Here is a 25,144-nt window from a genome sequence, read left to right on the forward strand (position 1 = left end):
ATTCAGTGTGTGTTTGTGAGCAGTGTTATCACAGTGATCTAAAGTGGAGGTCCTTTTTCTAACTTTAGCCGGTTCTCTGGGACAAGCAGCTCTGCGCTGCCTTTTGACCTGTTCTCTGTTTGCCTTGGTCGGGCACAGGAATTTGCTTCAACCTCTCATGCCCACTGCCAGCCTGCCTGGCACCACCACATTTATTTTTGTTCTTTACAAATTGAACCTTTGCTTTATCCTTATTGACACATTCCAAGACTGAAGGGAGCCCAACTGCATTCAAAAAACAGGAGCACAAAAAAAAATAGTGTTCCTGAAATTAAGATGAAGACAAGTCAGAGAAGTGGGGAAAAAGACACAACTGAGGCAGCAGCTTAAAATGTGTTGCATTTTTATTTAAAAAAAAAAAAGACATTAAATATTCAAAATCATCTCCTTTCTCAGAGAAAAATAATAGCTGTGTGATTTCTAGTTAGCTATGATAAAAAAAAAATCATTGCATGATAAACTTGAATACATTTACCCGTGAACAGAGAAGAGTCTTACCAGCAAGAAGAAAACAAAAGCAAGAAAGGAAAAGATAAAAGGTGACATTACACAAGTGTGACCCTGGCTCTGCTAACAGACTGGGGCAGGATGGCTGGGTGTGCATGGAGAGAACTGACTTACTGAGAGGTGAGAGGTTCACTGGCCTTAAGAAGCAGTGAACTACGATGAGGATGTATCTGAATGTCTGACTGATGTAGATGTGCACAGAGCTATCCAAAGAGCAACAGAAGGAAAAGGTTGATTTAAAAAAAGAAGAAAACATTCATTAGTGATTATATTCCCCAAAGTACACTGAATCATAGACTTTTGCTGTGCAATTGGTGAGTCACTGGTGTTCATAAGAAGTTTGGATCAGCTTATAGTTCTTTCTTATATAAATAAGGTTTTTTTATTTTTACGTACTGTACATGATGTCTAGTCAGACACAAAGCTGGCCAGGAAATACTAATACTAATACTAATACTAATAATAATAATAATAATAATAATAATAATAATAATAATAATAATAATAATAATGATATATAAAAAGACACACAAATATTAGGGAGGGAATAGCTTAAACATATTTTTATGTGTGTCCTCCCCCTTAACATCAAGTCTTTGAATAGATTGGATATAGCACCAACAGGCTGGTTCTAAGATGTTGCTGTCTGTTAGAGGAAGTTTACAGCCGATGTTTTTTATGCTACCAAGCTACTGGGCAAGCATTCTTTGTCGGCGCTCTCTCCACTTTTCAAGTCTTTACACAGGACGCAGGAGAGCATCAGGGCAGGAAGCTCCTCGAGGAGGACCACACCTCCTCCCTCGGACCCCCTACCACTTGTGTGAATGCATATTTGGTGCCGTGTTCACCTTGTGGAGATTTGTTGGCGTACGATCATACAAGCAAGTTTTTTCAAAGAAACAACAACAACAACAACAACAACCAAAAGAAAAGAGAAAAGAAATAGTTGCATTGAATGGAAAACTTCTAAAGGGGCTGATCTCTAAGTTTGCTGTCAGAAGTCCTGGTGTAGTTTTGTTTCTTTCTTTCTTACATTTTTTTCCTCCTCCTCCATAGGTTAGTATTGTTTTTTGTTGTTGTTGTTTTTCAAACTGTATCACACTCTTTCATCTGACATTACCTAGGAAAGGAATGCAGATGCTGATAGGTCCAATTGTCTTTAACTGCATGCATTGACAAGTAGCAGTGCAGCTAAAGTGCTTTAAGTGCTTGTGCTTGAAGCATGAGGGGCAGCTGGCACCTGTGGCAATGCAAGCCAGTCATACCGGGCTCACCCCGATTAAAAAAAAAAAAAACCTACACCAGGTTGCATCACTGACAAGAGAGGAGTACTGGAGGTGGGCAGGGTGCTGGAGAGAGGAAATTAGGCACACGGATTGGACACACCTTCCAACAGTAGGGGTGAAGACAAGAAGGGTTGGATGGGCTAAGTGAGAAGATGTATGACAGAGGGGCTGAAGGCCAAAGGGGGACATGGATGAAGACAAGAACAGCAGGGGCACCAAAAAGAAAGACGAGAAGTTAAACTAGCCAAAGTGATCCCTAAAATTGCAGAGCAGCATGCAAGTGCTTAATACTCCTCTGAAAACATGTCTTTCAGATATCAAACGTGAACCTGTTAGCATGACAGGACACTCTGAAGAGCTTGTGACTTGCTATTGCTGCAGGGACTGGCAGCTGCAGTTACCAAAAAAATATGCAAAATTCCACTAACCATTCCTGCTGTTGCTACATAAGCCATCTTTCCACTGCTCATTCCCATTGTCATTTTCACTTTGGTTGGCTTTTCACATCAACAAAAGAGTTGACCAACCTTCATAAAGTATCATTTTCTTTCTTTTTATGCCAATTTAGTGGATGTGTTTTCAGAAGCTGGTGAAATTCAATTCAATTCAATTCAATTCAATTCAATAGTTGCAAAACACAACAACAGTCACATCAGGCACTTTATACTCCAAGGTAAAAACCCAACAATAATAAAGGGAAAACCCCCAAAATCAGATGACCCCATATGAGCAAGCACTTGGCAAAAGTGGAAAGGAAAACTCCCTTTTAACAGGAAGAAACCTTGAGCAGAACCAAGCTCGGGAAGGAGCAGCCATCTGCCATGAACACTTGGGGGTGATGGGAGGGAGACAAGACAAAATATATACTGAGTCAGAAAATCTTCCCTCTTACATATTCTGTGATCACTTGACATTAACAGAACAAAAACTGTATTCCAGGAGCTTTATTGCATTGTCTCCTTGGCCAAGCAGCATCTGTAGATATAACGTAATAATAACGTAGCTTTAGCATCCAATAGAACTATAAGTTTACACTCTTAAAATGTGTCCCGAAGAACTGGACTTTCCTTCAAAAGCAGTTTAAGAAGTTTACAGTGCCATGAAAACTTTTTTTTCCCTGATTTTTTTTGTTATTTTGCATTTTAATCACACTTAACAAATTTTAATGTTAGACAGAGATAGCCCTGGTTTTCGAACATGAATGGTCTGTTTAAGGTCACGCCAAAGCATCTTAATCAGACTAGACCTCGACTAGTTCACTCCTAGTCCACTGTTTTCTTGAGCCATGCAGAGGTGGACTTGCTGGGGTGCCCTGAATGTATTGTATTGCTGCATTACCTTACGTGCCCTTCGGGCACATGGCACAAACTGATGGTCGGAAATTCTCATTCAGGATTTTCTAGAAGAGCAGAAATCCCATTACTTTTTTTTAGTATGAATGGCCAAAACAGGAGGTTTTTATCAATATGAAAAGCCGTCAAACTTATGAAAATACAGTTAAAAATCCAAAACTTCTGTTTGTGCTTGTTTATGGTAAGCAGCAGATCAAACAAGATAAGAATTCTAAATAGCTTCAACGCACATTTTCATTAAGACACTTAGACACTGAGCCACGGCTCTGTGCTACATGCACACATTTCCGCATCTCTGCCATTAAAAGAAACTTTCTATATAGGTTATTTTATGTAATATTCAATACTGAACTGCAATTTTTGTCTTTTTTAGAAAAGCAATTTTTTATTCACTGTTTTCCTAAACGCCTTGTTTTTATAGATTTACTATGAGGGAGAATACGCATCAGGTTTAAGGCCTGGAAAAGTTTGAAAACTTTTGTTTTCCACAATGAAAAAAAAAAAAATTAGGATCACCTTAGCCAGCTCCTAATTTTATAAATTCTGCACTCGGGTTTGCGTCTCCAATATCATTGAAATGCACCCAGATGCAGCTAAGTTTGAACAGCTTTTCCCCTTGCTAAACAAAAACATTATTTGAAAACTGCATTTTGTCTTTCCTTTGGCTATCTGTGTCCAATATTAGAATTCATTTGATGACCTGAAACAATTGGGTATGGCAAATATACAAAAAAAGGAAGAAGAGAAGGAGAAAATACTGTTTCATGGCACTGTATCAGGATCTTTGTGTATACTGTTTTAGTTATAGCTGCTCTCCTCATCAAAGATGCAAGCCTCAAAATTGTCAAGCACGATACTCATAAGGTAGCTTTTCAGTGAAGTATTGCTTTATGCTACTGAAGAAGAGGAAGAGCTGAATCTGAAGAGGAGGTAATGAAAGGCTAGTTTTTAAGGCACTGTGGCTGCATGGACTGCCTCCAATCCCTTTGCCCTGCAGGTTAGTAACAAGGAACTAGAAACAGCAAGGCTGCCCCCCGAGCTGCACTAAAAAGTTGAAGCCCTACCATCTAATATTTTATAATCCTTCACTTAATAATGGACCCTGAGCCAGAGTGCTATGTTTTTTCTGCATTGTTTAATGGAGCAGGGCCTGGGGATGGGCAGTCAGACATCTCTAAACTGAGTTTAGTGACATGCAGTATTTACACAAACAAACACACAAACTCACACGCCACTTGCATGCAGACATGGAGCTGTGCATGCATGTTACACAGCCACACACACACGCAGTTACTAACTGGCAGATGGGCACACAAACACAAACAAACAAACAAACAAACAATGGCGTTGGTTTTTTAAGAGGTGGGGGTGCAGGTCACAGTCACAAACAACTCCTCTTTAAAGTGAGTGGAAAAATCCCTCCTTCCTCTCTCTAAAAGAATAGTGCAGTTGACGGGTCCCCCTCCCCTCCCCAGCTTTCAGCTTAAACCTTTATTTTAAAAAAAGGACAGAGGTGGTTCCCCCTAGCACAGGACAGATAGCTGTGATGGACAGAAGGCTGTGCGCTATCCTTTACCCCTCCCACTCACCTTCCCCTAGTCCCCCCTTCCCTCCCTCCAACAGAAGCAGGACCTGAAATCAGAGGTCCAGAGTTCCTTCAGATGTTTACATAAAACTAAATGCAAGAGCACAGTGGGATCTCGTTCTTTCTCGCCCCCCTCACCCCCTCGCCCATCCCTCCCCCATATTACACCGTCTTCCCCTTTCCATCCACTTTTTGTTTCTCCATCCTCTCATTTGCTCTCCAGGTTGTAGCACTGCTTCTCGCCCCACTGCCTGCCATCGTAGCCGGGGAGAGGCTGCCCATATTTGTCCACGCACCAGCAGTAGCCCCGCCTCCTGCCTTTGGACGGACGGCACTGTAAAAAAAACACGAGGAAGAGAAGACAAAGAAGTTTAGTCTGCCACTTGTTCGATTTCACAGAACCAAAGGTACACCAACCGGTGTCATAAGCAAGATCATCGCTCATCGAGCTTTGACATCCACCTCTAGTTTGGGTGGGGTTAAAAAGGTAGCAGAGGACTTATCCCTCTGAGACACACTGGGAAAACAGATTAGCGTTTCCACGGAGAGGAATTAATGCCTTGACACAGCTTTAACAACACCACCTTCAATGTGCATGCTTGTATTATAATAACACCCCATCGCTCTGTTGGTTTTCAGATCTCAGATGCTTGTCAGCAGGCCAAGTCATGCCTCAGCAGAACTCTCATTAGACAAACCCGTCGATCACGGAGTGGAATGCCCTGCTACCTGAGTTTTTATGTGAGTAAAACATCAGCGATACACAACACACACAATGCAGGGGTTTGCTTTGTGTAAGACAGTAATAAATGCATCATGATTAGAGCAGGAGAGCTTTTGCAGCAGCATTATGTGTGGGCAGCGTGCTGTTGAGTTTGCCCAATTTAGGTGCTGTGGAGGAGTTTACTTTGTGCTACCGGCCACTGGGGGTAAATGATGAAAAAGCAGATTATTTCTGATAGAGAGGCGCTTGGAATGAGGAATGCTCTGAGTGAGTGAGAGTGTAGAGTGTGAAGGTAAACATGGGGTTGCTAAAATATTTGCCAAGGCCAGTTGGAGGGCTGCAAACCAGTGCTGCTATTCTGGGAAGCTGGCAGGCACTCAAAATCATCTGGAGTTAATTATGGCCTGCCCCAGTGCACGGGGCGCATGTGAGTATAAACACACGTTAGCAAATACGCAGCAGCACACAAACAAGAATTGTATGTGCTGCACACATACCCCCACCCCCCCACCTGCTCCCACACATGTACGCAGTAATATCAGATGTCCCACAGGAGGTTCGGCTTTGTAGAGTGGCAACTTTATGAGGTGCATTTTGGGGGTACACATGGAACAGCACAATCAGTTAAACCAGGTTCAGATCTCAAATTGTCCCACTCCTCTTAGCTCCCATCATCTCCCACCGTGGGAGTGGTGAGAGAGAGGTAAGAAGTCCAGCCACGACCGAGATACGCCTGTCTGCCTCGATGGCAATCGTCGGTAAGTACCGGCAGTCTAGGTGTGTGATCAGAAAGTATGTACTTGTCATGGATCGCTGTGTGGCAAGCAGGAGGAGGACCCAAATGCAAAACTCACAGACACGGGGATGAACTCGAGAAACACAGCTTTAATGCTGGCACGGCAGAACACAGGAAATACAAAACTAAACTGGGGAAAAGTAAACTAACACTCGCAGGTAGACACAGGAAGATCCACACAACAGGGAGGGAGGGAGAACGCGACGCCGAACAGAGGAGACGCAGACAGAAATACACAGAGGGTTAACGAGGAAAGTGGGAACACACGGGGAACACAGCTGACACAGATAACCATAACGAGACAGGGCGGGGTGAACATAACACTGACGGGAGACGGGCAGAGTCAAACAGGAAGTACAGAGGTTCAGACAGGAGGAGAGAGAGCACGGGGAAAAAAGACATAACGGGCTGGGGAAACATGGAATAAAACATAAGGAGAGACGAGGGCTCATAAATACACAGAGGGCACACAGGGGGTAAAAGCCACGAAGGGAAAACACTTAGGGAACAACACAACAGGGCAACTCAGGAAACATGGCCTAAATAGGGAACAAAATACAAACATACAAGAAAACTAAGAACACTGGGCCAACATGGCCCAGGACCATGACAGTACTGTAAAGAGCACATATGTTTTTCTTTGCACACCAACACTTTCTATGTCTTTTCTGCATGAGTTCAAACACTGTTTCACTCAGCCTTTCATACTTAATTTTAATTTTTAACTTTTATTACATTATGCACACCAATCACCCACAGCTCTGTTAGGTCTAAATTATCATTGATGATGACCTGAGAACCTGAATCTCTAATCTCTAAGCCCAACTTTTCTTAAAAAAAAGAAAAAAAAAGACTAAACTAAATGAATGCAGTACCCCATTTAGGGAAAGTGTCAGATTGCATAACATGCTTAAGGTGTTGGCCCGAGCAGTGAAGGAAGTCAGACACAGGTTAAAGTGTTTTAACTTGCCAGTGTATCAGTCAGGGATGTAAAAAACAACAAATTAAAAGCTGAAAATCTGCACTTCAATCTCAAACTGAGTGCTATACTTAGATTTCTAACATCTATCAGTAAACATTGTAAACAAAACTGCAATGTTCCTTGGCACAGGGAGACAGATGGAGTGTGATCAGGTGTCCTTTTTCCAGTGTAATCAAGATTCATGTACAGCCTGAGTGCATGATCAAAGGCAGCTTTATAGAGACAGCAATCTATTAAAATACCTCACTAACAACTAGTGGAGTCTGGAGATAGGTACACGACCACATGTGCCCCTAACATCATCCAGGCATTCTTGTCTGTGAACTCAGTATTTTGGTTGTTATCGTCTTCCTACTCCTGTCCCCTTGGAAAGATGGAAAGGAGAGGAAAAATGTGCATGTGTGCTTATCCCTGTTGCTTGGCTACCTTTTAATTTCTATTCCAGCCTCTGCAGTCCTTTCTTTAGTGCTTCACTCCAAACACACGCATAAGTACAAAACATCCACTAAGCAGTGAATGTCACTACAGATGATGCTGCGCACAGAGCCAATGCTGACCGGTTGAAAAGCTGGAAAGGGAACAACAGCTAAGTTCACCAAGAAGGGAGAACAAAAGTTAACAAAAAGTAGCACAAAAAGAGCAGACAGCAGCTGCAGTGGATGGTTTTCATTGTTTGTTTTTTTTCACCTGATTTCTCTTACTCTCTCTTACTCTCCATGGATGTACTCTCTCTGCTGAATATGTCCATCCCTTCATGACACAGTGTATCTATCTTATGCTGGCTTAGTGCAGCATAACAGCCATGGCACAAAGCTCAGATCATTTCAAACTGGTTTCTTAACATAACGATGAGTTTGCTTTACTCAAACAGCCTCCACAGTCACCCGATCACATGCAGAGTCCAAACCCTGCGCCAGCCTAAATCCCATGCCCTATATTCTGAGCCTCATAGCCCCAAAACTAGCCCTGCCTGGTCCACATGGTTGTCACTAAAAAAAGCAACAAAAAACAAAGCATATTTCATCTACCTTGCAAAGCCATAATGCTACCTTTATGAGGTGTGCATGCATGTGTTGTGTGCATGAATGCAAGCTCTTGTAATGCTGATCTTAATAGCTAACAGCAAGGCTGCTGGGCTTCACGCACATTAAAAAGAGCCTGGTCTGACCACTGGATAAACACCAGCTCATAAAATGCAATGTGTTTGTGTGTGTGTGTGTATGGGCGCATGTATATGTATTTATGTAATCAAGCGGGCATCTGTATGTGCTTGCAAGTGCATTTGGGAGTAGCTGCAGGATATTGCTTTTTCTTTAAAAAAGTGTCTAAGTGAAGAGAACTCCAGAATAATTTGTTTGTTTTAGAATATTGGCAACACACAAACTTTAAAATAGAGTCTTAAATATTGCTTCACAAGTTTACAAAGTGGTAGACTGGAAGAAGGGAGATCAATATAAGTAATGACTCGATGTGGTCAAACCATAGAGGGAGAAGAGGGTAAATTTAAAACAGTGTATTTGGACGATTATCTCTAAGAGAAAGATTTCTACATATACACTGCTTAACAAATTTATTAGACCACCACCCAATGTAAGGTTTATTAACATTATTAAAAATTACATATTTAATTTTTGATGTTTCTCTAATGGCTCATCCCCCAGTTTGCACAAGCTCTTTAAAGATGATTAAAAAGTATTTACTAATAAAATATAACTATTGCTGTTTCATGTAATAATAATTTCCAAATGTACTGTTTTACAGTTCAAATTCAATTCAAATGCCAAATTGCTGTTTACTTGCAGCAGAAAATTCATTTTAATGGTAGTCAAGTTTGGGTTTAATTTAATAACTAATTTAACTCAGCTCAGTGATTAAAGTCATGTCTAATTTCAAACACGTTTTTGACATGTATAATTTATAACATCAATAATTTGTTAAGCACTCTATCTGTTAACCATAAACATAACCACCTACTAGCCAATATTTGCACATTAAAGCTTCATTTATTTCTACTTGTGTTAAAGCTACATCGATCTATTTAATATTATTATGATAAACATTGATTATCTTTTAGATACAACAGTGTTACATATAGTGTAATATAGTTAGTGTGACAGAGTCAGCTACATTAACCCTCTGAGATCCAAGTCATCATAGCTGATAATCCTTATCAAGACCCTACTCTGTTTTAGCGAAAAGCAAAAAGGGATATTTTGGGAAAAAAATGTGTAGGTGAATAACATGGATCATTCTGTGTTCTCCTGGTAACCCTTAAGTCTAACTACTTATGTGAATGTTAATTTGACACATACGTACTATGAATCTTAAAATGCCAATGGCACACCCCAATAAGAGCAGGCTCTCGCAGTACAAGATGCTAACCTGATCAAGTGTCTATGGATGCGCTGCTCCACAGTCTGCATCCAGTAACACACAGAATCCTAAAGGAAACACTGCCAACATTCCAGTGACAACCAGGACACCCCCAGAGGTTCTGCCAGCATGTCCTGTCAGAACAGAGCTGAGACATAATATTAGGCAAGTGATTTTAATGTTGCAGCTAATGGATGTATACCTCCCAAAAAACATTCATACATGTTTGTTGGCACATGTAATTGAGTTCAATTAAAGCAAAAATAATAATCGCCATTATTTTTGGTCAGTAACTTTGGAAATATTATAATTTATTGAAAAACAGATATACTTTTTCATGTTAAAAAAATTATATTTACATTACTGTTAATGGTAGAGCACTGTGCATTTACGTTCCCTATCACGAACGACAAGACAGGCATATCTGAGAGCCTAAACAGAGAGCTACTTCAGCAACCCCAACAATGCAAAATATGCAAGAAAGATCTTCCTGCTAAAAGTGGAAGAAACAAACTTGTTTCACCACTTGAGGCAAAAACACATAGCATGGAAAGATAAATAAAAAAATAAATAAATGGCTCAAACCCAGCACTGCCGGAGCGCTTGCTATCTGCATTCCATATGAGAGGAAGAATAAATCGTTTATGGATTACTGATGGAGTTAATGGTGCTGCTTTAAGTAGTTGCTTAAGGCAGGGCTTTAAGCAACTACTTAAAAAGGTGGACCCAAGATACAGCCATATTTTGAATTAGTGTGTGTCAGCATGTCTGGACTGTTTTGTATGTGTCTTCTGTGCCTTTAAGAGTCTCTCCAGGTCCTCCTGATTGGTTGAGCTGTTTTGGGCTGGCTTTGGTCTGGCGGCTGCTGATTGGCCCCTATTATCAACTGGCTGCTTCAAAAAGCCCGTCTCCAGCAGTTGTTCCCCTGGCAGCAACTGGCAGCAGCAGATCTGTCTTCAGCCTCCAAACTTGCAGTGCTTGATCTTGTGTGTATTTTGACAACAACTAGGTTTTTTATATAGTATTGTAAATAGTCGTGTCCATCTGTAAATAGCACTAAAGCAGAAGAGGTGAACTGTCTATATAATTTTGGACGCTTTGTCTTGTTTATGAAGCTAGGGAGTTCGAGGTAGCACTTGTCTTTTGTTTGGTTTTGTTTCATGTAGGGTTGAGGTAGCACTTTTCGGGAATAGCTTGTTTGGTTTGTTATTTTGGCCTTTGTTCACCCTGGAGTTTATCCTTTCAGTTTTGGTGTTATTGGTATAGCAATAAACCTCACCTTTAATGATAAAATGGCTATTGGGTCTGACTTATGGGACGGGGTGGGGACACCCTTTTGAACCCCTTTGTTGCGCTTCTGTACTCCTAGACCGGGACATAACACAATACTGTAGGTAGAAAATAATGTTCACTTTCAGCTTTTTTGTGTGACAAGGTTGGGGAAGAGTTTCAAAGTTTTACTTGTGTGTAACCTATACTTTTACTTAAAATTTCAGAGAAAAACACCACCTATGCTGCTGTTGTGCTTACATATTGACTTACGCTGTATCACTACTGTTACACTACAGGATGCTGCTGCTGACACCTTGTGGCAACTGGTTCAGACTTTGATTTAGGTGATTTAGGTCTGTCACTTTGTTTTGTTTGCGCTATTAAATATTGGTTCTCACGAGCCGCAATCACCAATAAAAGATTAGGTATTTACTTTTAGCATCAGAAATATCATCATCACACATTTCCTTTACTTTGCCACCAAACTGAATACATTTCAAACATTTATCTGAAATATGAAAATAAATGGAAATTCCTCTGACAAGAATATGAATAACACCTTTCAGGACTTTACAGAGTTGCCTAATTTGCAGCATGAAAAAGGGATTTTTTTATTTATTGAAAATGTTAATATGCTCAAGTAAAACTACTGAGAAGTACAGTTTGGTTATCGGCATCTAAATTTAGGTACTGTGTTGGCATCAATAATAAAAATATTCCCCTGCTCTGCGTATTATGCATGAGACACTGGAAAAAGGGGCTTATATTTCAAAGTGAAGAAGAAAGAGAGATGGATTATAAATCTAGGGAGGGAAGAGAACTAGAGAGAGACAGGGTGAAAATAGCTGTCTGGATCCCCAAAGGTTGGCCAGTTATTATAAAGCCATTGTGGTTGGTGTGTACATTTCCACAGATCCTTCTGAGTCACGCTCAATAAGTCAACCCTTATGGGCCTGGCAGTGTCAGGACCTAGTGAATGAGGACGCAGAAGGGTACACAGGCACCTGGCTCAAATCCTTAACCCACAGCCTCCTCCTCCTGCTCCTCTTCCTCTTGACACACACTCAAAACTCTAAAAGAGTACACACAGAGACACACACTGTCGTTCCATTCACAACCCTCTGCAGGGTGATTCCTGTCCAAACAAGGAAGGAAAAGCCAGGTGGGTGGAAGGGCAGGATGGACGGAATGATGGAGCGGGCAAGCAGAACAAAAGATGTGTGGATGACCGTAGGCACGGCACAATGGGGGTAATGATGGGTGGTGAAATGATGAATTAAAGAGAGAGTGAGATTTTGAGGGATGTAATGAGTGGTCAGTGTTGGGAATGCCTGGCCTGAATGGGGATACTGAGCCAATTCATATAACTCCAGCTAAAAATAGGTTCCTCCTTGCAGTTTTTTGCTAATGGCACGTACCTTTCTTATATGAAAATAACACAACTATAGGGTTGATACGTGAGCATGGGTATGCCAAAGAGGTAAGATGGAAGCCTAACCTTAACCCTGACCCCACCCTTAAACCAGTCACCTGTGACTGGGTGAATGTTAAGAGGTCAAGGCTACTGCTTCCACTCTCCTCACTGGCTACATTGCTGCACCATTTTGCATTTAAATAGAAAAGTACAGCAACAGAGGTTGAATGAAGCTTGAATGATTAACGCAACTTGAAGTGTTTCCGACACATAGATTTTTTTATTGGAGGAATAAATTAATTATGACTTATTTCAGCATTTATTTCATTTTCATTCTATTGCTCTTATTTTTGAAAGTTCAGGTGCTGTTAACCCCCTATCTCTAGCCCTTCCCCTAACACTAGTCTGACTAGTGCTGTGATGGACCTCAGTGTCATTTAGCTAAAATCCAGACACTTAAACCCCATAGCTGCAGAATGCAACTGGGACAGTGATTCTTCTTCTGCTCTAGAAAAATGGAATTAGCTATACAGCGACTCTTACTAGAATCTGTCTCGGATAGTGAAACAGTCCATGTGCCACGCAAGCAAACTCACCAGGGCTGCAGTAGAGCCACGACTAACCTTGCTACCTACAGTTCATTATAGTGGAGTTGGAGTCATTCCAGGATGGGAGGAACTGACTTGAGAGGGAGTATATGCACTTATATGGACAGTCCATAGGAGCTAAATAGTCTAATACTTTTTCTTTTTCCAAAATATGATTAAATAAAAATAGTGCCGGGGAACCACTTTGAAAGTGTTGTTTTCCAAATTACCACTAACTTGACAGTGGAACAAGCTGAACCATAGCAAACCTAACCAATGGTGTAAAATAATGTTAAACTGTTGAGACAAAAGTAGTTCAATGTACATTATTCAGTTGGTAACTGAGTCAGCTTTGGGTTTACATACATGTCTGCGAGTCAGAACCCTGCCTTCTAGAGACTTGAGTCCAGGTGGGGGTATTGCACGCAGCAGAATAACTCATTCAGCTCAAATAGCATGCGACAACTTGTCTGAACATTTGTTTATCTATAATGACATTGCTGTATGAGCTCTGAGCCACACTCACCCTTTTGCACATGTTCCACAAGTTGCCTATGGATTCATGACAATTCAAACCCTAACCCTAACTATAACCTAACTTATTTTATTTAAGAAAATGTTCTTCTCAAGTCTTGGCTAACAGTGAAAAAAGAAAATAACTATTCAAACTGATCCTAAAAACTGTTTACATTTTTTTTTTTTTCAAAAACCATATATTTCTCAAAAATATAGGGTTGGGGTTAAAGTTAGGGTCGTCACTGGGTTACCTGTTTAAAACTCCAGCAACACTTGCAGGATACATAACAACCTTTTTGTTTGACTCGTGCAACAATGTTTGACCAAACGCATGTGTCTTTAGGGTCAGCTTTGACAGCTTCACAATTTGTTGTCTTGGAAGTAAGTTATGGTGTGCCAGAAGCGTCTACTTTGTTTTGACAAATGCATTAAGCCATATTCATAGCCACGCATTGTTTTCATAAATGTCTTCATTTACATACTCCTATAGCTATGCAGGGAGAAGGATGATGGAATGGAATGAAAACTGCATTCAGTCCTCTAAAAATCTAACAGCAGACCGCAATGAAGGTGGACACATTACAAATCCTATTTTATTATAAATGTCTCTGGAAGAGAAAAGGGATGGCAAACATCCACTTTCTGTCACTTATCCATGGCAGGCACTTAGGCTCTGAGGCATTCCCAAACCAGCCCAGAGGCACTCTCTCTCTAGTGTATCCTGGTTTAGTCCTGAGATCAGCCCACACTTTGATATGCCCAAAACACCTAACTAAGCAGGCAACCAGCAGGCATCCTATTCAGATGCCTAGACCAGCTCTTCCAATGTGGAAGGATCCCTTCTGAATCACAAAGCTCCTCAACCTGCCTCTATTGTAGAGTCGGAACAAGAAACTTATTTCCTGCCCTGACTGGAAATGAGCTCCTCGCACACACCTCTTGATCATAGACACCACACCATCCTTCCATCATAAAGGATGGCAGGGTACCCATGAACATGACCCTGAGATATGAACTCCTCCATTGGGGGCAAGTATGAATGCCGCCATTTCCCCATTGAGAGCCATAGCCTCAGACTTGGAGGTGCTAATTCTCACCAAAGCCGCTTCACGCTTTGTTGCAAACCACCCCACTGCCACTGTGACCTGGAGGTTACTGTTTGATGACAGAACCACATCGTCTGCAAAAAGCAGAGAGTAGATCCTGAGGCCACGTCTACAGTAGCCTGGATGAATTTGAAAACGGTGTTTTTGTCTGCACTATCATTTTCAGTCGCTTTCACAGAGTTGTGCGTCCACATTGAAAAGGTCGAAAACACTTACACGCCAGTACTGCGCATGCGTGAAACGCAAGACGATTCGACCTTTTTTTTAAATGGACTGACAATGAGGTGGAGTTGTTGCTGTGAGTAACACAAAAGTGCAAAGTTGCAAAAGCGAGTGAGAATTAAAGAATTTGAAGAAAAGCTATCTGGAGCATGTACAGACTGATATTAATCTTTAATAGATTGAGAGCAAACAAAACAACTGCTGTTTAATGCCTCCACTATCTTAGTTTAATTGGTCACACCACTGCATCACATGACTAAAATGTGTCATCGTTTTCAAAAAGGCTCCAGGTTCACTGTCCACACTGTTCGCTGTCCACGCTGTGTCCACACTGTGATGCCAAAGTATCCGCTTTGGAGGGCGTTTTCAAAACGCCGCCTCAGTGTGGACGGAAGGCCAAAACAAAGAGAAAAAGATGTGTTTTCAAATGAAAACGTATTAGTGTGCACATGGCCTGAGACCACCACCATTTCTTGACCGCACTTTGACTGAACCAACAAATTCTATCCAAAAAAAAAAAAAAAAAATGCAAATAGAAATAGTGGCAAAGGGCAAAGTCCAGCTTCAGCCCACTACAAAAAAAGTTATCACATTTTAACAATGACCCCTGCTGATGCAATACAGCTTATGGATGCCTATGGATGGCCACCACAGTACCATGACAGGATCTTCACCTGGGTATGCCATCATAGTGGGAAGGATCTGGACAGGAAAAGAGCCTTCATTACAGTAGACAAGTCATATTTTTTAAACTTCCAGTCTTTTTATGGCCCACAATTTTAGTTTTAGTTTTAGAAGTTAATTAACTACCAGCAAGCTCCGGGAAAATGCTGTTAAATTACTAGTTTTATTACATGCCGTTCTCTACTCCCCAACTCTAATTAAAACCTTTCACAGTCAATGGCTCAACAACAAACATGCCAGCATAATCCCAGAAAGATACATTCTGCAACAACTGAGCAAATTACACGGAGAGTTCAGCAGAAATATAAGCTATATAAGCTATCAAGTGGTTATTTAATTGATTTTTTTTTGTCTTTGGCCATTAAAAATGTCACTGTTAGAATTAACTGTTACTGAAATGAGTCAAATCCATGCCCGCCCACATGCAGTGACTTTGAAAAAATCTTTAAGGCCCATTTCCTGATTTCAATGAGAAAAGCAGTTACACTTAGCACATAAAACGGTTTGAGCTCCTGCCTTTCAAACAAAAAGTCCCTAAGCTGAATACAGGACTTTCTGGTTTCCCTGAAACTACCAGGAAGAGGTCTTGTATTATCAACTGTCGGACGTGATAGTACTTTAAGCAAAAGTTGTGGAAAAAAAAACTCTTGTCATAAAAAAACTGCAACTGAAATTCAACATCTATTAAATCGCTTTTGTCTGCTGTTGTACTTAAAAAAAAAATCAAATGACAATTATATGTGGCCTTTAAGGGCTTTTCATCTTAAGCTGCAGATACGGACACGCAGCATGCACTATTCAGATTTAGATAAACACACAGTTATTTACTGGAACTTCAGAAACATAGACACAATTGGAATAGTATAACTTCTGTTCTCCTTTTTCACTTCTGTGAATCTGTGTGTGAAAATGTTATTTAATCCATCATCAGCGTCTTCCTGACAAGCACTTCAAAAGTGCTGTAACGCAATTAAGGATGCAAAACGCTGACTTAAAGTTCTTAATTTTAGTTCCCCCTGAGCCATCATCGCTAAAAGTTAAATAAAAAGCTACATTTCTACAGCATTTCATATTTGAGGGGATATACTCATACAGAGGTACAGAACCTGCATATTAGGTATAAAGTTATGCTACTTTTTTCTCTGTTTAGTCCTTCCCCCCAACCTCATCCCTCCCACCTCCTTTCCCTGCTCCCTTCTTTTCAAAGTATTGTCACCCTAGACGGTTCACACGGTCTCCTCTTCACCATGTTTCCGGTCATAAATCTCTACAACACACCGTGAAGGCACATCCCCTGAGACGGATTTAACACAACACTCCGCACCCCACTGGTGCTCTGAGAAAAGGGCGACAGGAGCTGGCACACTGCCACACACACATTTGCAAACACTCCAACCAGAACTGACACTTTCCCGGTAGATATTTTGTTGAAGGAATCCAGGAAATGAGCAAGGTAGAGGCTGACTTTAATGAAAGTAGCAATGAAACTACTGTGGAGAGACCGTGGGGAAAGAGTGAGGTAAGAATTTAGAAGACAATTCTTTCTTTTTTTTTTCTGTGTGTGTGTTATGGCTTGAGTTGGACTCTGACTCATGGTGCTTGTAGGGGGTTTTCGGTGACTCATGCTTTTCTCAGAATGGGCCTGTGGAATCCCTCCGATAAGACTCCCCACCCCAGGAAATTGGATAGTGGTATTTGTCACATTGTGTGTCTCACTAATGGCCCACAAGCCCTCCTCTTCATCCACCACCTTCCGCCGTCTTATCCCTTTTTCCCTCAGGTCACAGCACATGTCACCCACCTACAGTGCTCTGCCAAATGTCAGCTTCTTTGCTCCCCCCTGCCATCTTTCAAATGAGTAGCCTATGGGTGGCCCCAGTCTGCACTACGAACGTGAAAAACTAAACCAGTGACAGCCTGTTTGTTTTTTTACCTCGCCAACAGCACCCCACACCTACTCTCCCACACCAAACTACTGCCATCAAACAAGCGCCATACATATACTCCCCTGCTGCCACATCTACCATGCCACACACACTCCTGGACCACATTCTTACATCCCTACCCCCCATACTCTCCCACACCACACACCCACAAACACACCTGACCGACTTCATTTCCTGTGAGGCATGAGTCAGACGGCTGGAGTGCATTTACTGGAGTAATACATGGTTATTAGCCATTCTGATAATATAGTGTTGATGTGGCTGTCAAGGCAACCTGGGCTGCAAAAAAGGGGGATTGTGTAAGTGTGGGTGGTTGGGATGAGTCTTTGAGGATTCTTTGGAAGTGTTCAGGCATGCGGTGGGTCTATTTGTATGTCCGCAGGTGTGTGTGTGTGTGTGGGTGTGTGTGTGTGTTTGAGGGACAGAGACGAGGTATAAAGAAACAACAGAGATAAAACAGCAGGGAGAACCAGTCACCTGCTTTTTCTTGTAGAAACCCTTTCTGTCACAGTTGGGTATGCGGAAGCCTCTCGGGTTAAGCACGTTGCTGATTTTAAGGCTGTTAAGGATGCTCTCCATCTCCCGCCGACATGGCCCCTAGCAACATAGCAAACAAAAGCATTAATATTAGGCCGCCATCCTTACACATTCACAAACAGGAAGAACACCGGGCACAGCCATGCAAGTTCAAAAGTTTGTGGTGAACATCAAAGCCTATAAAAGGTACCGTGTTGAACCTTTAATGTTTTATCCTACTAATCGGCTCCAAAGCTAAACGTATCATATCAATTCTGATGTAATCCATTATTCTTATACTTATTCTTATAATATGTTTAACATGCCATTGAGCTTCTGGATTTTTCCTGCAGTTTTAAATAAAGTTCTGTAAGTTTGAGCAACCTATGCTGAGCCCGTGTCGAAGTGCAGAAACAAACACACTGTAAGGTCCAGGTTGAAGAGGTTAAATCCCAAAATGAGATAGTCACTTTGTGAAAAAGTGGTACCTTCTGTTACAAAATGTTTGTAATCAAAACTACTGGTGTTTAAACAATAGTAGATAACATAAAAGTACCCTGTGGATTTTTGGACCACAAATTGCACCGTATAGCTCCGCTATAATGAGAGATTTGCCATATTGTTTGTATTTTGTTTCTTTCCTGCACATGAAAGAAGCTACACATTCATACCACCTACCATGGCTTGACAGTATGCATTTATGCGATCATAGTTGGGCCACAGTGGAATGTTGACCTACTTTATCTATGAGACAAACTGGCTAATGCACAGTTTGCTTCTTTATAGATTATAGATCTTTATAGAGAGCTTTCTTTTGTTAATTCAACACTAAATAGTGTCAGAACTTGGTATAGTTTGTTGAAACCTGGGTTGCAAATATTCCTCAACAACGTGCAAACACATATCATCATTTACATTTCACTGCTTCAAATGGTGCCGCAGCATCGTGGCATATCAGCAAGCATAATACATGTCTTGATTGCAGCTATTGATTTGAACTCTCTTCTATTTTCACTGCTAATGGCATTTCTTCAGAATAACTTATCCAGACTTAATGTTGCTAAAAAATATAATAAAGTTGGTGAGTTAATTAGCTAGCAAAAAAGTTCTGTTGTTTGAAACACGGTGAAGAGTTCTGCTCTGCATTTCCCTCTCATTTTCTGGAATATTATATAAAGAGTTTTAAGCCTTGAACCAAGCTGATTAGCTATAGGCTAAATCATAATCATAAAAAGACTTCTTCTGGAAAAAAATAATAATAAAAGAAATGGAGGGAGGGGCAACGCCACAAGACTGTACATATTTACTTTTAATGGTAAAGAAAATAATGTATTGCAAATCCCTGATTCCACAGTGATCGACTTCCAACCTTTTTCTCAAATGTAATGTCTCAAAAATATTTGTTATCAGTGCCATATAATAATAGCTTTGCATACATATTGTAGTTTGTATTGTACGTGTGTATAAAAGTGACCTGAAGTTTGCCAGTTTAAATATTTGTGGTTGCAATCGCCTTCACAAATCAGAAACATCTCTGTTTCAGTTTACAATTATAGTTATTTTCCATGACATCATGAATAAAATGCTTTTGTATTAAATCAAGGTGGATATCATGCTGAATTTCTACATTGTGTCATAATGTAATAGCTCACAGTAAGTCTGCTTTTATGGTTACAGAATTATGGTTCATAATGAAAATCTCTGTGGAGAATATAAATGGGATTTTTATTACGGACTGTTACACTCTATGACTAGGCTGCTTTCCCAGAATATATAATTTTTATGATGCACAGTTTTAATAAAAAGTACTTATAAATAATGCAGCTGACCAACTACTGTTACTTTTGAGTTCAAAAATCAATATTAGTCTTAATGTACAATAATTATTGCAGTGAAAAGAGCTAGGACAGATGAAAAGCTAGCTAAAAACCTAGCAAGCTAACAACCTCCTAACAACTCTCAGTTGCAGACTTTTCAAGTAGCAACTTACTTTCATTTCTGTAATTGGTTGTTTTTGTTTTGGTTGCAGTTGTTTTCCCCCATAGTGCTACAAAATGACTAAAGAGCTCATTTTAATTGGCTAGCAAAAAATAAATAAATTCTGCTAAGACTGTGACACTAGTCTTTCGTCTCATCTTGGGATTTGTGCCATTACTGGGATGGGCAGTGTGCAAGGCAGTGTTGTTAGAAAGCAGGTGTGCAGTAGTCCTTTTGGTAAACACTTTTTATTTGACAGCAAATAAAAATGGCCATAAGCATTTGGATTGCTGATTCAGCAATCCACATGATGCAAAAAAGTGACACAAAATAACAAATTTTTCAGATCTGAACTGCTCGTGTAATGTATATCCACAATGAAAGTGTTGTGTTTGGGGAAAATTCGTCTGAGGAAAAATAGTGTTACTTTACTATTTACTATTACTGTACAGATGCACATTATGAGCTATGGTCAAAATTGTTACAGTGGCCTTATTACTCAAATCTGTTTAATCAGATTCAAAACATCTGAAATATCAAACTTGGTTAGAAAAAATAAATGCCGCAAATTTGTCCAGCAAAATTACGAGGTCATAATTTAAACTACTATTAACGCATGATATAGTCAGACAGATTTTACACGTCTGGTGTGTAAAGGCCTAAATACTGAGGCCTAGGTTTGAAGCTTCCCTGAGGGCATTTACTGTGTCTTCTCCCTGGTCCTTCTCCCAGCATTCCTGTCTTCTGTCCACTAGCTTATTAAAGTCAGGCTAAAATGCCCCCAAAACAATACATACAAAGAAAGGCATGGGCATTTTATATATTTAGTGAGATTCCAGGTATTTTTTTTTCCAAAACAGCAATAATCTCATAGTTTTAACAGAAATCTCATTGCCTGGTGTGACTTACATACTCATTCTCCCTCTTGCTCTCCACAGAGAAGTTGTGCACATCCGTATTGGCGCCTCCTGATAATGATTCCACCTTGTAGCTCTGGGTCTTCCTGTTCTCACCCCTCTGAATTAATATGTTGTGCAAAGGAGGCCTGGTGTCCATCGAGCCCCTATTATGTCCATCCTTCACAGTTCCCACGCCAGGCAGCACTGGAATTGTCTGGGTGACATTGACAGAGTCTTCGACCTGATTTCCAGCATTTTCTACATGGAAAGTGCAAAGAAAAGTTCTCAATTTAACAATTTTATGGTTTCATACATATAAATTGGTGCTTAATAAAGACAAATAGTGACATTTAATGGTTGATTCTCTGTCTTGATTCTTGTAAAAATTTTACAACCCTCAAGTCAGTTTAAAAACTTGTCATATCTGGATTAAATTAAGAAAAGACACCAGAGATTGTTAGGTGTTAAGTTGTCTAAATGTAAAGAAGAAGCTTTTGGAAATCTGAGTCAGCCTAGTCCTCTCTCCCCAACCGGTCATGGCAGATCGTTGCCCCTCCCTGAGCCTGATTCTGTCGGAGGTTTCTTCCTGTTAAAAGGGAGTTTTTCCTTCCTACTGTCGCCAAAGTGCTTGCTCATATGGGGTCATATGATTGTAGGTTTTTTTTCTGTACATACAATAATCTGTATGTATTGTTGTAGGGTTAACCTTACAATATAAAGCGCCTTGACGTGACTGTAGTTGTGATTTGGCGCTGTATAAATGAAACTGAATTGAAAGTGTATTTAGGTTTGTTTGATATGGACGTAAAATTGCCATTTCTTTTTTTCATTAATATTTAATGGAAACATCTTCCTATTATCTCTTTTCTGAAGCACAAGTGGAGCTTAAGCTGCGACCTCAGAATCAAAAGCCAACATGTCATCGCTGTTCTGTTTTGTATAGAAATTGCCATATTACAAAATGACTGCAAAATGCTCGCTTGTGCTCATTCAATCCAGCAGGAAATTCTTGACTGTGTATGAGGACCCTGTTAAAAGCAGACAAAATAAAGTTAGCTCATTGCCTTGTGGGATGTTTGGAGCCAGAATTGAAGCCAAATAATAAACAGAAACATGACAATTTCATATCCACAAATTTCCACAGTATGCAGGCCAAGAGATAGAGTCACAAGGAGGAACTGAGCGTAAACAAGACCTTTTAAGGACCTTTAGAAGAAACGGTTGTATATATGTTTATGTGTGCATATATAAGGTGGGGAGAAGGCTGGGACAGGTATATTAATAGCCAGTGGTGTTGGCAAAGATTCCTGTCAAATCGTTAAACACAGCAAAGCAGGGACCATCTGTCTGAGAAGAAGAGGGGGGCTTCAGATGTTCCTCACTGAAATAGGAGAGGACCAAACTACCACCCATGTGCCACCCGGTCGACCACACCACCGCAAGGCCACAGTGGAAGGAGCTTACTGATCTCAGAGACGACGTCCTGGAGAGGCAGAGGGATGATGGGAACACACATGCAGCGACTCACACACACACACACACACACACACACATACACACCCAAACACAGTTTAAAACTGTTAACTCAAAGCAGATTTTGTGTTTAAGAGCTGTGGTGAGGGCGGCGGACGGGCATGTAGGGGTGTAGCTCGTGTGGGCAGGCAGGCTAGCAGCCCACCCTTTCTCTGTGACCACCTGATCAGTTAGTGATGCGGTGGAGCTCCACAGTCTCCCAGGCTCACGAGAACTGAGAACAACAACTTGGATGTCAACAACAGCGTGTGCTGCAATAGAGCAGAATCTGAAAGTGCCTTTCAACCTGAGGCACCCTCCACATGTTTTGCCCCAAACTTTTCAATAACAGCCATATATGTCCACAAGCAGGGACAAAAGAATTATGCCCTGTTTTAGATTTCTGCAAGCATTCCTTTTTATTGTCAATATAAACTTTTTTATAACCCTTCTAGGAAGTCTGGGGTGTTTTAGATTGACACATTACGCAATTTGTTTGTATAATAGCACAGGGGTAAACAGCACAAACTGCGGTGAGGAGGAGAGCTTGTTAATGTCTGGGAGGAGATCCTGTGCTGAATCTGGGGACATGGCTGTGGAAACCGCTGAGCTGCATCAACACACTCTGACCAACAGGGGCACTTGGGGTCATTTTCTTCCTCTCCGCCTCCTTTTCTGGATCTCTTCTCCAGTTGTGCAGATGGAGAAGGAAACAGATCAATACCCATGTCAATACTGTTACTGGTAGTTCTTATTTTAGGTGGATCTGGAAGCTGGAAAGTAAGTGAAAGAATGAGAACTTTGTATTTGTGTGTGTGTGTGTGTGTGTGTGTGTGTGTGTGTGTGTGTGTGTGTGTGTGTGTGTGTGTGTGTGTGTGTGTGTGTGTGTGTTTATGTTTGTATGACACTGTCACTGCTGAGTGCTTGTACACCACGCATTAGTGTGGCCAAACCAAACAACCAGGAAAAAGAAAACACACACATGGGCTCTTGGGTGCCTGACGTCAGTTGTGTGCCCAGACGCACAACCATGTGTATTCACATGTAGGTGACATGTGTGCCATTTGACTAGTGTGAGCAGCAGCCATACATTTAAATAAAAGACCAGGCATAGGATGGCTCTCAGTGTGACAGTTAAGAAATCTAGCATTGGTATTCAATGCTAATTGGCTGTGATTGTGTGTTTGAATACTTGCGTTGGGAATTTCATCCCTGTTTTGTCAGACAGAGGTATCAAACATAAGGCCCGGAGGCCAATTCGGCCCTTTGGATACCTTTGGAGAATGTGAAGGACATACATTTTGGACTTTTAACTGTATTTTCACAAGTTTTACAGCTTTTCCTATTTATGAAGACCTTTGTCACATCCAGTTATACTAAATCAAAATAGTTAAGTTATACATATCTGTATTTTACACATTTACTACTTACAGTTTGACCCCATAGTTATGACAGATATTTTCCATTTACTACAGAGGCATGTAGAAAAAATGAGTGAGGGTAATTTCACTGGTCCAGCCCACATAAGATCAAAGTGGGCTGTATTGGCCCTAGATATAAAATGACATTGACAGCTGTGATCTAGGCTGTCTGCACCAGGGAAGCACATACTGTGCACATCCATGCTGTGTCCAAGAATCCATTAGCTTTAACATAAGGGCTTCACAGCAGATAGGGACATGGTCTGCACTCGGCCTCAGCTAAATACTATAAACCATAAACTTACAGAATATAAATGGCAAATTCTGGTTTGGGGGACTGTGTGTGCATATGCTACTGTGTGCATTATGAAGAAAGGGAAGGAGCAGTAGTGTCCTCTTCTTAAAACTATTTTCAAGTGTAACATGTCAATCATAAAACTCCTCGTGTTCTGTTTCGTATTTACGGACGATGTTCCAAAGGGACTTGTAGGAAAGCAGTATTAGCTGACGTGGGACCCTCCAACTTAGAAAGTCACGACTCCTGTTATGAAGTCAAACTTTTAGGAGTCTAGTGGGATTTGTTTAACGCAGGCCAGCGCACAATTGTGCAATGTAACCCCCCACCCCCAAACACAGACACACACGTATTGTTGTGATTTGCCAAAAAGCCCGGAAAATACGTTTTTGCATCTTTCTTTGTGCTTTTTAATCACAAGCAGCTCTGTCACAGCATCTTTAGCACAGCCACTATAAATGCCTCACATTTAACCCAGGAGGGAACTGTTGGACTTGGTCAGCGAAGAACAGCACCCTAATGGGCAGGGCGCCTGTCAAAGTCAATGCATAATAGCATTCAGGGGCGCACACAAACATACCCACACAAACACGCACACACGGGCAACAAGGTGTCAGAGAATCATTAAAAAAAGAAAAGAAAAGACTTCCCACCTTCTTTTTGCGGTGGCATGAGAACGCTGTTCAGTTTTTTGGGACTCGAACACACTCCCCGTCCCTCCAGGAGAGCCTGCAGGGGTCTGCTCTCCCCGGGCTGGTGCCGACAGGTCAAGCCGGAGCCGCAGCGCCCCGTGTACACTCCACACGGTTGTCCCTCTCCGAGGGCGCACGTCATGCAGCAGCCGCAGCCGGGCTCCTTCACCCGCTCCACACAGTCTTTCGGCAGCGGCTTGCACTGCAGGAGCGCGCCGGCGTCGCAAGGCTCACATCGAACCACGGGGCCCACAGTGCCGGCGAGCCGGGCGAATGCAGCCAGCGCGGCAACCAGACAAAGCACACAGACATCGGGCATTCTACCGATTAAGCTGGTCACAAAGGGACAGTATGTGAGTTGTCACGTAGGCTTAAGGGGACTCTCTGTGACACAGCGAGCTGGCTAGCCTTCTCCATCTGTATTTTCTTTTACGCGAAGTT

The 25,144-nt window shown here is 41.3% G+C and overlaps 1 protein-coding gene across 2 annotated transcripts; it reads right to left on the reverse strand.

Moving 5' to 3' along the window:
- Positions 1 to 365: 365 nt before the first annotated feature.
- igfbp3 (insulin-like growth factor binding protein 3) lies at positions 366 to 25,034 on the reverse strand. Of its 2 annotated transcripts, none has more exons than XM_004571742.5 (4): positions 24,665 to 25,034; positions 20,798 to 21,041; positions 17,869 to 17,988; positions 366 to 5,103 (listed from the first exon to the last, which is right to left on the reverse strand). In XM_004571742.5, the coding sequence occupies exons 1-4, from the start codon at positions 25,020 to 25,022 to the stop codon at positions 4,932 to 4,934; spliced, it is 894 nt and encodes a 297-aa protein (XP_004571799.2). In that variant the 5' UTR covers positions 25,023 to 25,034; the 3' UTR covers positions 366 to 4,931. The 2 variants fall into 2 exon arrangements, with proteins under 2 accessions (XP_004571799.2, XP_004571800.1); XM_004571743.6 differs by having other exon boundaries at positions 20,794 to 21,041.
- Between the last annotated feature and the right edge of the window lie 110 nt (positions 25,035 to 25,144).

The sequence above is a fragment of the Maylandia zebra genome, linkage group LG17, assembly GCF_041146795.1.
Source record: "Maylandia zebra isolate NMK-2024a linkage group LG17, Mzebra_GT3a, whole genome shotgun sequence".
NCBI classification, from domain to species: Eukaryota; Metazoa; Chordata; class Actinopteri; order Cichliformes; family Cichlidae; genus Maylandia; species Maylandia zebra.

Bases quoted from the DNA above. Each gene is read 5' to 3' on its own strand.
- igfbp3 (XM_004571742.5), bottom strand. From the start codon at position 25,022: ATGCCCGATGTCTGTGTGCTTTGTCTGGTTGCCGCGCTGGCTGCATTC. The intron at 17,989-20,797 runs GTATGTAAGTCA...CTATGTTGCTAG, and splicing joins GAGAGCAAGAGGGAGAATGA to GGGCCATGTCGGCGGGAGAT. The intron at 5,104-17,868 runs GTGACTGGTTCT...TTTTTTTTACAG, and splicing joins GTTTCTACAAGAAAAAGCAG to TGCCGTCCGTCCAAAGGCAG.